This window comes from Panthera leo, chromosome D4 (assembly GCF_018350215.1).
Source record: "Panthera leo isolate Ple1 chromosome D4, P.leo_Ple1_pat1.1, whole genome shotgun sequence".
NCBI classification, from domain to species: Eukaryota; Metazoa; Chordata; class Mammalia; order Carnivora; family Felidae; genus Panthera; species Panthera leo.
This window is the reverse complement of record NC_056691.1, coordinates 11,894,761-11,907,664: the sequence shown is the minus strand read 5'-3', so window position 1 is coordinate 11,907,664 and position 12,904 is coordinate 11,894,761. Positions and strand designations below refer to the sequence as shown.

The 12,904-nt window shown below is 42.6% G+C and overlaps 1 protein-coding gene across 5 annotated transcripts in view; it reads right to left on the bottom strand.

Annotated features, from left to right (window-relative positions):
• TJP2 (tight junction protein 2) overlaps positions 1–12,904 on the bottom strand; it is a 96,909-nt gene that overhangs the window by 28,848 nt on the left and 55,157 nt on the right. For all 5 annotated transcript variants that reach the window (XM_042911931.1, XM_042911930.1, XM_042911928.1 and 2 more), the window contains exons 2-6: positions 10,806–10,859; positions 8,289–8,413; positions 6,776–6,878; positions 3,981–4,563; positions 171–274 (exon numbers count right to left, since the gene is read on the bottom strand). In XM_042911931.1, coding sequence (XP_042767865.1) covers positions 171–274; positions 3,981–4,563; positions 6,776–6,878; positions 8,289–8,413; positions 10,806–10,850 — 960 coding nt within the window. In that variant the 5' untranslated portion in view covers positions 10,851–10,859. The remainder of the gene's footprint in view (positions 1–170; positions 275–3,980; positions 4,564–6,775; positions 6,879–8,288; positions 8,414–10,805; positions 10,860–12,904) is intronic.

The window sequence follows — 12,904 nt, the reverse complement described above, 5'->3', positions numbered from 1 at the left end:
CTCCATGTCTGGTTTTTGTGATAAAAATCTCACCCCACTGCCCTTCCCAGCTTTTGTCTTATTATTGACTCCCATCTCATCAAAGTTTCACTCTATCAGCATTCAAATAGGAAATTTGGACTAGAAAGACAAACATGAATTCATTTGTTCTCTACCCTGTTATCACCCACCTTGAGAATTATATCTCCTTCATGCAGGTTGCCATCTTTATTTGCCAGACCGGTTCTGGTCATTTCCTTTATGAAAATCTGACTCCCAAGCCGGAGACCATACTCTAGAAGACAAACACATAAACATACACATATTTCATCAACTTGTTCAGAACACTTAGTCTGGTTCTTAGGTCAATTTTTAAATATTTATGAAAAATTAATTTTGCACATAGGACATTCTGTCAGACAACCAGCCTGGACTCATCAAAAAAGTCATTGACATAAAAAACAAAAGAGGCAGAAGGACTGTTCTAGATTGAAAGAGACATAAAAGCCAAATGCAACGCATGAACCTTCACTAGGTCCTGGATCCAGTATGGGACAGAGGTGGGAGGGGGGATACGTTATTTTAGAGCAACTTCAGAATGAACCACACTACAATATATTAAAAGGGATATTAATGTTAATTTTCTAAACAACCCACAATGGCATTTTGGTTATATGAGAGAATGTTCTTATGCCCAGGAGATACCTGCTGAAATATTTAGGGCTAAAGGGGGTCACCCTTGCAGTTTACTTTCAAGTGGTTCCAAAAAACCACTGAGAGATAGAAGAGGTGTGGAAGAGGAAGAGAGAAGGAAGAAAGGGGAGAAAAGAAGGGGAAAGAAAACAAATGTGGCAAAATGTTGACAAATGGAAGAACTAGGTGAAGGCTATATGAGTATCTGCTCTAAAATTAACACTTTTCAAAATGGGGCCCAAAGAAACCAACTCAGTACATCTCAATAAAGATGTTCTGCTGACAGTGCAGTTGCCTACAGAAAGGAAAGTGGTATACCCTTCATGTGTAATGACTTAGCTGTGTGGGTTTGGCAGTGAAGAAATTTCAGTGTGTGAAGAAAACAGGTCAGTAAGCCAAGCCAAGCAATAAAGTATTGAAGTAAAACCTGTGTACTCAGGGGGTTTGTGAACTTTGGATTGCTCTGAAAAGAAAAAACACTGTATTTACTAAATATGCACAGTGAAAAGTATTTTAAATATTATTCAGACTCTTCTGATTTTACTTATTAGACTTATGAAAATACCTAATTTAAGGATAAATTTTTGCTGTTTTAGGAACCACAACCCAGCAGGTTTTAAAAAGAGGCACCTTCAAATTTATTATTATTGTTCTGGACTCAAAATCTTACAATTTCAAAACAAAGTAACTTCCTACCATTTAAAAAAGTTATGAAGTAGATTTAAAGATAAGTTTTTTTCAAGTATAATTAACATACAGTATTCTATTAGTTTCAGGTGTACAATATAATGATTCAGTAATTTTATACATTACTCAGTGCCCAACATGGTAAGTGATCTCCTTCACCTATCTCACCCATCCCCCCCCCCCCCACTTCCCCTCTGGCAACTACCAGTTTGTCCCCTAAAATAAATTTTAAGTGCTTTACAGTGAGTTAGCATCAGATCTTATGACAACAATTGAAAAAGTTGAGGTCCATCTCCACCCCTTTAGGAAGGTGATGAGAAAGAATAAGGGTAAGACAGCATCTTCTTTCATGGATGACAGTTCCTTGTTGGTTAAACAGCCTCACAGCCCAGCACAGAAGGCTGTGACAGCTTGAGTGATGACTTCTTTCTCATGTGTCAATTCTTCTATCCTCCTAAAGCTGCAGTCTTACTGTACAGTTGCAAATAGGTTGTTATTGGTGTATTATGGGCATCTCTTAAATGGAGAAAAAAATGAGTTGACCAGCTTCTAAGACACATACCAGCAAAGCTATCTGGTGCCCAGGGAATGCAACGGGGCAATTCAAATGGATATTTTTATTAGTCAAATATAGGTCTTTCCTACTGTTAGATTTCTTTGAAGATTAGTTTTTATGCAACTCTTGCCAGTGATAGCCAAATTATTGTGTAATCCTAACAAACAGCACAATTATCTTTTAAAAATTGGAACTTTTTTCCCCCCCAATGAATTCCAAGTTTAAGTAACAAAATGGCCTAGGAGGAATAAGATGCTATCTCAACAAAGGGACATAGCCCCTTCTATCCTTGTAGTATTACTAAGTATTACTTAGTAATAGTATTACTAAGACCAGGCATGACTTAGGCGTCTCTTACAAGATCTTTTCAAGATTCATTAGTGAGTCTTGAAATCAATGTAGTAAGTTATGAACAGTATTTTAAAATGTAATGGAACCTCTCAGAATGCATCACACAGAATAAGTACTGTTCCATGAAAGGTTTGTTCAAGTTTTTTGATATGAAGATGCATCCGTGATTGTTTGCAAGATGTGGTTCTTTCTGCAGTGGAAGGGAAGGAGGAGGGAAAGGAAAGGGAAAGAGGCAAAGAAGAGAAAGAGAAGGTAAAGTCTGAAAAGCACTACCTTGGGTAACTCAAGAACCTGGAGTACCAGTCCTATAGAAGGTGTATCAGGCCTCTCTGAGGGAGGTCTCATGCCAGGTCATCTTTCTCAAAATTTCTCCAGTCCATCTTCTAATCTGGGAGCAGGATGGTTTTTACTCTATAATTCTTGTAGGTTGATAAATTAATATATCATTATCAATGGTTGTAAAGATTCTGTAGAATCCTTAAACCTCCTAAGATGCACATTCCTTAGAGATAGGAAAGTCTCGACTCCCTCCTCTGTTTTCTGGGACTGGACTCTGCATAGCACATTACTCACATCCTTGTGTTATTCTTTAGGTATTTCGATGGGCACCTAGTTCTAGACTCAACTTTGTGCTCCACTAGAAATAAAAACAAAACAAACCCTCTCATCAGACAGGCTATGTGAAATGCCAGCTCCCAACCTAAAGGGCAAGAAGTTAACTTTGCATTCTTGGGTCCTCTTCATTGTTCTTCCTCTTGGAAGGAGAAGTAAAGAACAAACAGAGATAAAAGATATATGACAAGTAATTTAAAAAGTCAGAACCAAGAACCAATGCAGGGAACGTCTCTGCACTGGCTCTAAAGCCTTGTTCATCCACCTACTTGTTTCTGATCATCTGTCTACTTCCAGGAGATGCAATTTGTGTTCTGGCTCACCACTTCCTGGCTTCAAGATGTGGGCAAGTCGCTTCCCTTCTTGAAGTTTCCAATCCTCACCTAACTAAGGGACTGCTGGCTTCTAACTGCCACGTGGGGCTTTAGTGAATTTTGGATGAGCTGAACCATGTGCAAGTGCTCCAAGGAATGCATTGTGGGACAGGCGGGCTGGACCAGGGCCCTCTTCATCTGTGGGCACACCAAAACTTCTCTGCACCACGATGCTCCCCACTGGGCAACAGGAGTGAAGTCTCCTACCTACCACACAGGGCTCTGGTGAAGATTAAGAGTTATTTATTCAGCGCAGGCCTGGCACAGAGCAAACGCTCAAGATCAGCTAGAGTCTGATTTACTCTCATGGTTTCACCACTCAAGCTGCACCAGGCTCACCAGGAGAGCTTGTTAACACACAGACTCTGTGGTCTCTCTCCGTGTTTCAACTCCGCGGGGCTGGGCTGGGGCCTGAGAATCTGCATTTACTGCGAGTGTCCAGGTGGTGCATAGGCTGCTTTGAGAACCCCTGGCCTAGGAGTTTAAAGCCACATTTCTGCAGCCTGGCTCTGCCATTGGTGACACAGCTTTGTGCAAGTTAATGAACTTTTCTGTGCCTCAGTCTCCTTGTCTACATAACGCAGATATAAGCAACTCCCACATGCGGTGGTTACCAGGAAGAAATGAGCCAGCTGGCACAAAGCATCTGGGTCAGTGCTTGGCACACAGTAAGTGCCACGTAAGAGTTAGCTGTTGTAATAGTGCTCTTCTTCAGCAAGCATGCCTACCTTCATTTGCTTTGCTTTTCACCAGAAGAACCCCGATGGGCCTGTCCGAGTCCGGCCGCCCCCTCAGCTCAGGGCTGGGGCTGCAGGAGTGCAAGTGCTCGCGGCTGCGGCTCCGGGACGCCGCGTATCGGGCATCGGGCTGGGCCCTGCGGCCGTACTCCTCCTCCAGGCTGTAGGCTCGGTCGTAAGCTCGTTCGTAGGCCCGGTCTGTGCTCCGGCCGCGGCTGCGCTCCCGGGCCCGCCCATAGTCGTCGTGGTCCAAACCCCGCTCCAGGCTGCGGCCGCGGCTGCGCTCTCGGCCCCGCCCATAGTCGTCGTGGTCCAAACACCGCTCCAGGCTGCGGCCGCGACTGCGCTCGCGCTCTGGACTCCGTGCCCTCTCGTGGGGCCGCCCCCTCTCCGGACTGTCCTCCCAGCTGCGGCTGCGCGCACCGTGGCTGCTGCGCCGGCTTCTCTCGCTGTACCCGCTGCGGGCACTTCTGCCGTCGAACTCGTCCATCACGTCAAAAGCGCGGTCATCCTCACCGACAGACGGGCTGCCCTGGGGTGGGGCCAGCTGGACCTTCCGGGGCCTCTTGACCACCTGTCATTCAAGCAAACGCAGGGGGGATGCAGGACAAGCACAGTTACAGAGAATGCAGGTTTAAGAGCCCAGCCCTGCTTCTCCTTTCAGTAAAACTGTCCCCGCCAACTCACTAAGCCTTGAGTATAATAAGACCATGAGTATAACTCTGAACACAGGGCCTCTAAAATCTGCTTCTACTCAGTGTTCTGAATAGCATCAAGGGACTTTAAATCACTAAGTTATGAAAATGAAAATCCAGAAATTGAAACATTCTGGATACAACTGCCTAATTCATTCAAAAGTCAGTGTCAGTAATGGAGCGGGAGGGGACAGCGTAGTGAGAGGGCAGAGAGAAAGAAGGAGCCTTCTAGATTAAAAGGCATTGAAGAGATTAATGACCAAATGCAATGCCTGAGCCCTGATTGGAATCCTGGATGGGGAAGAAAAGTCTATTGAAAACATCTTGGGATATGGACTGGGTATTAGATGATACTTTAAAGTCATTAATTTCCTCATAGTGTTATAGTTATGTAAAACAATGTCCTTATTTAGGAGATGCATGCTGAAGTAAGTAGGATTGACACTGTCGTATCTGCAGCTTTCCTTCAAATGGTTTACTGAAAATACGTGTTTATATACATAAAAACATCAAGTGGAGGGGCACCTGGGTGGCTCAGTCAGTTAAGCATTGGACTTCAATTCAGGTCATGAAGTTTGAACCCCAGGTCAGGCTGTCCGGTGTCAACACAGGGCCTGCTTCAGGTCCTGTGTCCCCTTCTCTTTGTCCCTCCCCAACTTGCGCTTTCTCTCTCAAAATAAACTTAAAAGGAAAAGAGAGACAGAAAGAAAAATCAAGTGGGGCACGTGGGTGACTCAGTCAGTTAAGCGTCCAATTCTTGATTTCAGCGCAGGTCATGATCCTGTGGTTGTGGGCCTGAAGCCTGCTTGGGATTCTGTCTCTCTGCCCCTCCCCCACTCACACGCAGGTGCCCCCACTCTCAAAATAAATAAACATTTTAAAAAAGAAAAACTCAAGTGAAGATGGCAGAATATTAACACTGTAAAAGAGGGGTGCCTGGGTGGCTCAGTGTTTAAGCAGTTAAGCGTCTGACTCTTGATTTCAACTCAGGTCATGATCTCACGGTTTGTGAGATCCAGCCCCTCTCCTGGCTCTGCGCTGAGAGCAGCTCTGTGACAGGCAGAGCCCGACTGGGATTCTCCCCGTCCCTCCCCTGCTCACATCCGTATGCACACTCTCTCTCTCTCAGAATAAACATTAAGAAAAAAAAAACAAAACTGTAGAAGATATAGAAGTGTTCATTACACTAATCTTAGAACTTTTCTTTTTACTTAAAAATTTCATAATATGAAGTTGGGAAAAAAGTTAAATACCACATAGCCAGTACATCTCCCTAGCACTGTCCTTAAACACACCATATTCCACTTCTGGCTTCGTGTGTCCACTTGCCTGGCTCGAGTAGGCACTCCCTGAAGCACAGCCCTGCTCCAGGCTCAGGTGGCATCTTCATAGCTGCTGCTCACCCAGCGTTTGCTGATGAATGACTGAGCAAACGAATGAATGCTACAGACCGCCAGTATCTCCTAAGAAACTGTAGTTTATTAAGATACAGCAGATCTAGGGGCGCCTGGGTGGCTCAGTCGGTTGAGTGTCCGGCTTCAGCTCAGGTCATGATCTCACGGCTCGTGAGTTCGAGCCCCGCATCGGGCTCTGTGCTGACAGCTCAGAGCCTGGAGCCTGCTTCCGATTCTGTGTCTCCCTCTCTCTCTGCTCCTCCCCCGCTCATGCTCTGTCTCTCTCTCTCTCCTTCAAAAACAAATAAAAACACTAAAAAAAAAAAAAAATTAAAAAAAGATATAACAGATCTTGTGTGGGCCTTTACAAAAGGGTTTTTGAGCAGAAATTTATTTTCCAAATTAATACTGTTTTACAAGTGTTCTCAATCTAGAGAATTCTCTTAGGATTGTCCAGCCTGGTTCCTAAGGCAAACTCACTCAGATACCAGAGTCATTGGAAGTTAGCAGCATGAGGAAAAGGCAGGGAGAGACTACTTACATATTTACATCATCCATAACATCACCCCAAAGCAGGGGCAACAAGAAGTAGCAGCCCCTAAATTCTGTCAAGTGTTTAAAAGCAAGTGGTGATTTTCTTCTGATCATACAAAACAAGATGCTACTGAGACAAGCTGAAAGCAAACCCAGAGCTTACAATGGCGGCAATCTTCCCACTTTTTCTCAGCTGCTGAACAGCAAATGAATGGAGCACATCCTCCATGGGGGTGCCATTAACCATGACCACCCTGTCATTTTCTCTGCAAACAAAAAATAAAAAGAAGACGTGAAAAACTCCCATCTATTCACTGTAAATCGTTTATTTGGGAACACATAAAAGCAACAAATTGACCCAAAATGCTTACTAAAAGGCTCAGTGTCTGACGACTCCTGAGGCCGAATCGGTCAGCTCAATCTGAACTCTTCCCAGGAAGGAACCCACAAGCTGCTCAGCCCACTTTTGACATTGTCTATGGGAAACCAGTGGGGGACCAATACCAAAGGGTCCCTCCAGGAGGCACTAGGCAGTGGCAAGGTCGAGGCACAAAAGGAACTTCTGCATTAGGCCCTCCCTGCCTGCGGTGCATGGTGGGCTTCAGGAAGTCTAAAGATAGCCCCCAGAGCAGGTTTATATCCACCTGTGTTTTTATGGAGGGGAGGAGATCAGGAGTTTGCCTGAGGTTATTAAGGAAATATTGAGGGCATTAGAACCCTCTTACTTACCTCATCCCCAAAATCACTTTTTAAATCCTACACTGCTCTCTGTATGAAAGACTACTTAGATACGAATATACAGACTTGATATGCCAATAAATCCTAAACTTTTGAGCTCTCTGGCCAAGACAGTCATATAATTAATTTTAGATTCTGACCTAAGAAACTGTCCTGAGGGAACTCAGATATGTTTCTTTTAAAAATGGCATGATCTCTTCAGAACAGAAGGCTGGCATTTGGAAAACCTGTGTTTTCATGTAGTAAGTTTTCCCAGTTTCCACATCCCTCTTGTAAGTCAGAGCATCATTGGGGTGCCTGGGTACATCAGTCAGTGAAGTGGCCGACTCTTGATTTCGGCTCAGGTCACGATCTCAAAGTCGTGAGATCGAGCCCCATATTGGGCTCTACGCTAAGCGTGGAGCCTGCTTAAGATTCTCTTTCTCTCTCTCTCTCTCTCTCTCTCTCTCCCTCCCTCCCTCCCCCCCTCCTTCCTTCTCTCCCCACCCCCACCCCTCCCTTGCTTGTGTGTGCACTCTCTCTCTCAAAAAACAAAACAAAACAAAAAAAACACAAATCAGATCATCATTAAGCCAAAGTATCCTCATTAAATCCTTAATGAATAGAAGGTAAAATAAGTATAAAGTGTTGGTTGGGTGCTAGGGGCCGGGAGGAGAGCATGCTGATTTTGTACTCCACATTCAGAAATGATTCCTAAGCCTAGGAATGATAGTTGTGATAGTTATTACTCTTTTCCTGTGGAAATGACTGCTCTCCTTCCTCTAAAGGTTTAGGGATTGTTAAAGCATGATATGTTATGGTCTCAATTCTTGTGTGTATATATATATATATATGCAAGTTTGGTTTTTTTGTTTTGTTTTGTTTTGTTTTTTTAAGTGCATACCCTGTCTAGGAGCAACCAGTGGGGCGGGCAGGGGCTGGGGTGCAAGGACACTCACTGAAGCAGCCCATCGGCGGGCCCCCCCGGGAGCACATCAGAAATGACGATTGATGTTTCTCCATTTTCAAAGTGGGGATTGTCTCTGCCTCCGGACACTGCTATTCCAAATCCTCTTTTGGAATCCTGTTCATTGGAGTTAAGAGAAAAATTAAAATAATAAAAATCCTTCTGTAAGTGGCTTTTGGGATTTATTACAAGCACTCAGTAAAATAAAGGTCAAACCAATAACCAGAGACAGCTCAAGAGCAGAGGGCTCACAGACACAAATGACAAAATAAGGCACCATCATGATTAGCTGACAAGTTTATAAAGGGAAATCCTTATCTAAAAGGAACAGTCTTGTGAAAGCTGGAAAAGACTGATAAAACAGCCTGGAGTTATCACTAGGGGCTGGCATGGGAAATAACATCTTCTGTCCAAACAGGGATATGCTATTCAAATCAGCAATCATACCTGTTCTCATATCCTGGCCTGAGTTTCAGTCACAACTGAATCTGTGCTGAAAACCCTATTTTTAAAGTATGACTTTAACTTCCAAGTTAGGTGAACTGGTGGTTTCATTTTAATAGGGTGAAAAAAGAAGTAAATGGATTTGAAAGATAAGATATGAAGATAAGCAGTTTTAAGATTTTATGACAGAGCAAAACATTAAACTCCTGTGTACATATAAGACAGAAAATACAGACTAATTACATTCACGATTGGTCTAGAAATGTAAAACAGTGAACCTGGATAATACATAAATAACCCTTTCATTTCAGTGTTTAAAAAAGCTACGCTCCCAAAGTTTCATGCAGATGATATGGGCATGTGACTGTAACTGTAAATCAGGGTCTGATTACGTAAAAATGTACTCCAAGAATACAAGAAAGTCTTCCCCCATTTTCCTGCATAGGACCCACTATGCCAACTGGTGACAATGACCAACACAAAACAGGCTAGGCGACTGTCCCATGATTACATGGCCTCGGACTGGGCAGCACCATCACCTAGTAGTTGGTTTATGCGGAGGTAGCTCTGTCCTCTATACCAGACTTAAAATGTCTCTCATCGTTGCCACTTTGAGGCCCACGACTCAAGGGGTATGTGAAATGCTGGTGGAAGGGCGCAGAGAAGAGTCAGAAGACGACCAGAGTTGAGAATTAAGACCCAAGGGGGGAAAGCACTCATCCAAAGAAACCATGTCATGTTACTTAACTCCGGAAGTTTCAGCTCCTAAGCACTGACGTGGGTGTTTTTCAACCAGGGCTAATTCATTTATTCAGGAACTAACTTTTCACTAAAGTCAGGATTTGAAAAATTCACAGTTCTAAGGGTTAAAGGAAAACTCTCCCTCTGAGGAACATACAACTCCTCTAGGAACTTACAATCCAGAGCCTGGAGGGATTCAGAGCAGGACTAAGACCAGCAGAGCCCACAAAAGTCACAGAGATGCTGACCAGGGCAGCTGATGGAATAAGACCCCAGGACCACAAGTGCCTCTCAGGTCAGCCGAGCCGCACACAAATCACTTACAGACTGTTGGTGGCTGTGCTGGTTTCAAGTGGGGCTAACACCTATCATGCCCACCTCGAATCTGCTGTCAGGAGAGTAAAAGGGACTGGAACTAACACTTATGAAGCAATCATTATGTGCTGGACTCCATGTACTAGAGGCCATCTGCGTTACCTCATTTAATCAAGAGGAGCAATCCCATGAAACAACCGTAAAAATTAAGCCATAAAAATTAAGTGAAATACCTTTCTATCTGGTTTACGTTGGCTTTCAGTCCCATGGGGAAGGAGGGCAGGATTTTTAAAAATCTGATTAACTCGGTGCCTCCTGATACAATCATGAGTTGGACAGGGGCACCTGGGTGACTCAGTCGGTTAATCGTCCAGCTCTTGGTTTCGGCTCAGGTCATGGTCTCGCAGCTTCGTGGGTTCGAGCTCTGTATTGGGCTCTGTACTGGCAGCGTGGAGCCTGCTTGGGATTCTCTCTCTCCCCCTCTCTCTGCCCTTCCCCCTCTCATGCTGTCTCAGTCTCTCTCAAAATAAATAAACTTAAAAAAAAAAAACTCCTTTAATCATGAGTGGGATAAGAAATACAACCCATGTCTTCTGTTAAACCAATGTTTCAAAATTTAGTTTGAACTTAATACGTTCTATCATAATAAAATATTATCTATTAAATAAAATATTTATCATAATAAAAATGATAGAAGTTGTAGAAGCTACCTAGACATCCTTAAATAGTAGAGGTTATTTCCATTTCTTCCCTCCTTTTCTCTTTCTTCATAACCTGTTCTGTCTGGCGATAGGTGAATACACTAAGTAACCTCTATAATTTTCGATTACACGGGCCTTAACCAAAAAATATAATAGCGTGCAAATCTTTGATAATGCAGTAATTACTGCCAGCTACAATGCATCATCCACCTTAAGGGGGGGGGAAACTGTGGCCGAAAGTGAATAGGATCCATGACCCGTGAGCTCGAGAACATGACTGTGGCACATATGAACTGTGCAGCACTCACCTTTTGTAGGGTCACAGTGTACTGTTCCCATATCACTTCTTCCATGCCTGGGGCCTGTTTTCAAACAGCAAAACCAATTTGTTTAAACCACAAACATTTCAATGCTAGAAATAAAGCTATAATTCAAGATGTCTTTATATAAAGTCCAGCTTACACATTCTACACACTAAAAGGAGTTGATATTTTTTAGGAACATTATGTTACCTATTTTCAAACACTCCTTCAATCAAATGGTAGTCTTAACAAATGAAAAGTAATGAAATACATAGTAAGAGATAGACCCTAAAAAATTGAAATATTAAGTGTTGAACATTTTTATTACTACTACTCCAAAGCAGTCATTATAAAATCCCTTAAAAAGAAATCTAGTTTTAAACAGATACTTATTTCCTTTTTTTTTAAGTCACTCTCCCCTCCTCCTGTCAAAGATGACCTCTTAGGCAAATCTTATGCATTTTTAATGTCTAAAGGAATCCCTGGCCTTGTCAGAGAGTGCCTTTTCTCCATGGGTACTGCTGAGTGTGAAAGATGAAAATGCCTGCATAAATAGATGGGGGCTTCCTTTTTGACAGTATTCCAAAATAAATGTCCAGAAAAGCCTGAAAATAGTGGTTATCAGTTTAAAAATACTAATAATAAATCCATTAAATGCAGGCTGCCTTTGAGGAGAAATCCTTAAAGGCTAGAAATGCCAAGAAAGCTCAAAGCCAGAGAGATAAACCAGTATCGAAGCGGGCATTCCAACAGAAGGCTGGGAAGAGAGATAAGCTGTAGGACCCAAACAAGGGGGGTAGATTAGATGGGAGTGGATGTAGTAGGGGAAGAACTCCATCGGGCAGATGGAGATGGCAGGGGCATGTTCCTTGGCTCTGAGTAGAGCGGAAATAACTAAAACTATCTCCCTGGAGAATTCCTACCAACAGACCTGTACTCACACAAGTTTGAGACTAAAATTATTACAGATAGTACATCTCCTCAAAACCTGCTAAAAGTGGTTAGGCAAGGGAGCACCACCCTGGGACACAGAGGCAAATGCAAATTCTCTCCAAGGAACATACTAAACACAGGTTTCAGAGAATCCCCCACGTGAGTATCTGAGGAACAGAAGTTGACAATCTGTACGCACACACACAAAGCGGGTCACCATGAGTGAGAGTTAAAACAGGAAACTGCAGGACCAAAGACTATAAATACTGGGAATATCAATCACAGACTCAAAGAAGTGGATATAACATGTATGTTTATCATAAGAAATTAAAAGGGGAAATTGGAAATGTAATGAAAGGACAAGGGAACATCAAAAATGACCAAGGAAATCAGAAAAAAGGCAAACAAAAATTTTAGAAATAAAAATATATAATTGAGATAAACAGTGGAGTGAGCCACATACTGTACACAGCTGAAAAGAGTAATTAATTGGAAGACAGATGTGAAGAAATTATCCAGAACACAGCAATAAGCATTTAAAAAGTGAGACATCCTTAAAGAAAAGTTAAGACCAAGGAAGTCTTATTTACAATGTATCTGGTTAGATTTCCTGAACAAGATGCTGAAAGGGTACAGGAGAGATTCAGTACTCAAAGAGATAATGACTCTTCCAGAATTAAAGATTTTTCACGTTCAGGAAGCCCAGTACATCAAAAAGCAGAGTAAATAGGGGTGGTGGTGGTAGAGATGGGGAAAAAACACTTAAATACATGGTAATTTCAAGGCAGAAAAAAATACATAAAGACTTGAGAACAGTCTAGACCTGAGAGATTACCTACAAAAGAACAATCCGAGTAACAGCTGACTTCTAAACAGCAATGATGGAAGCCCAAAATTAACAGAATATTTTTAACACAATACATGTTGATTTAAAGGGCATAAAAGACATTTTTTTAAAACATAAAAACTGGGAGAGATTAGTACCCTAAACCAGCAATAAAACAATTTCCAAAGGATATTTGAGAAAGAAGGAAAATAATCCCAGAAGGAAGACCCAAAACACAAGAAGGAACATGATTAAGCCTGAGCACGTACTGGCTGTATGCAACTATAATAATAATGTATAACCTGTTAGACTTAATACAAATAAGACAGAGCCAAAGTATAAACAA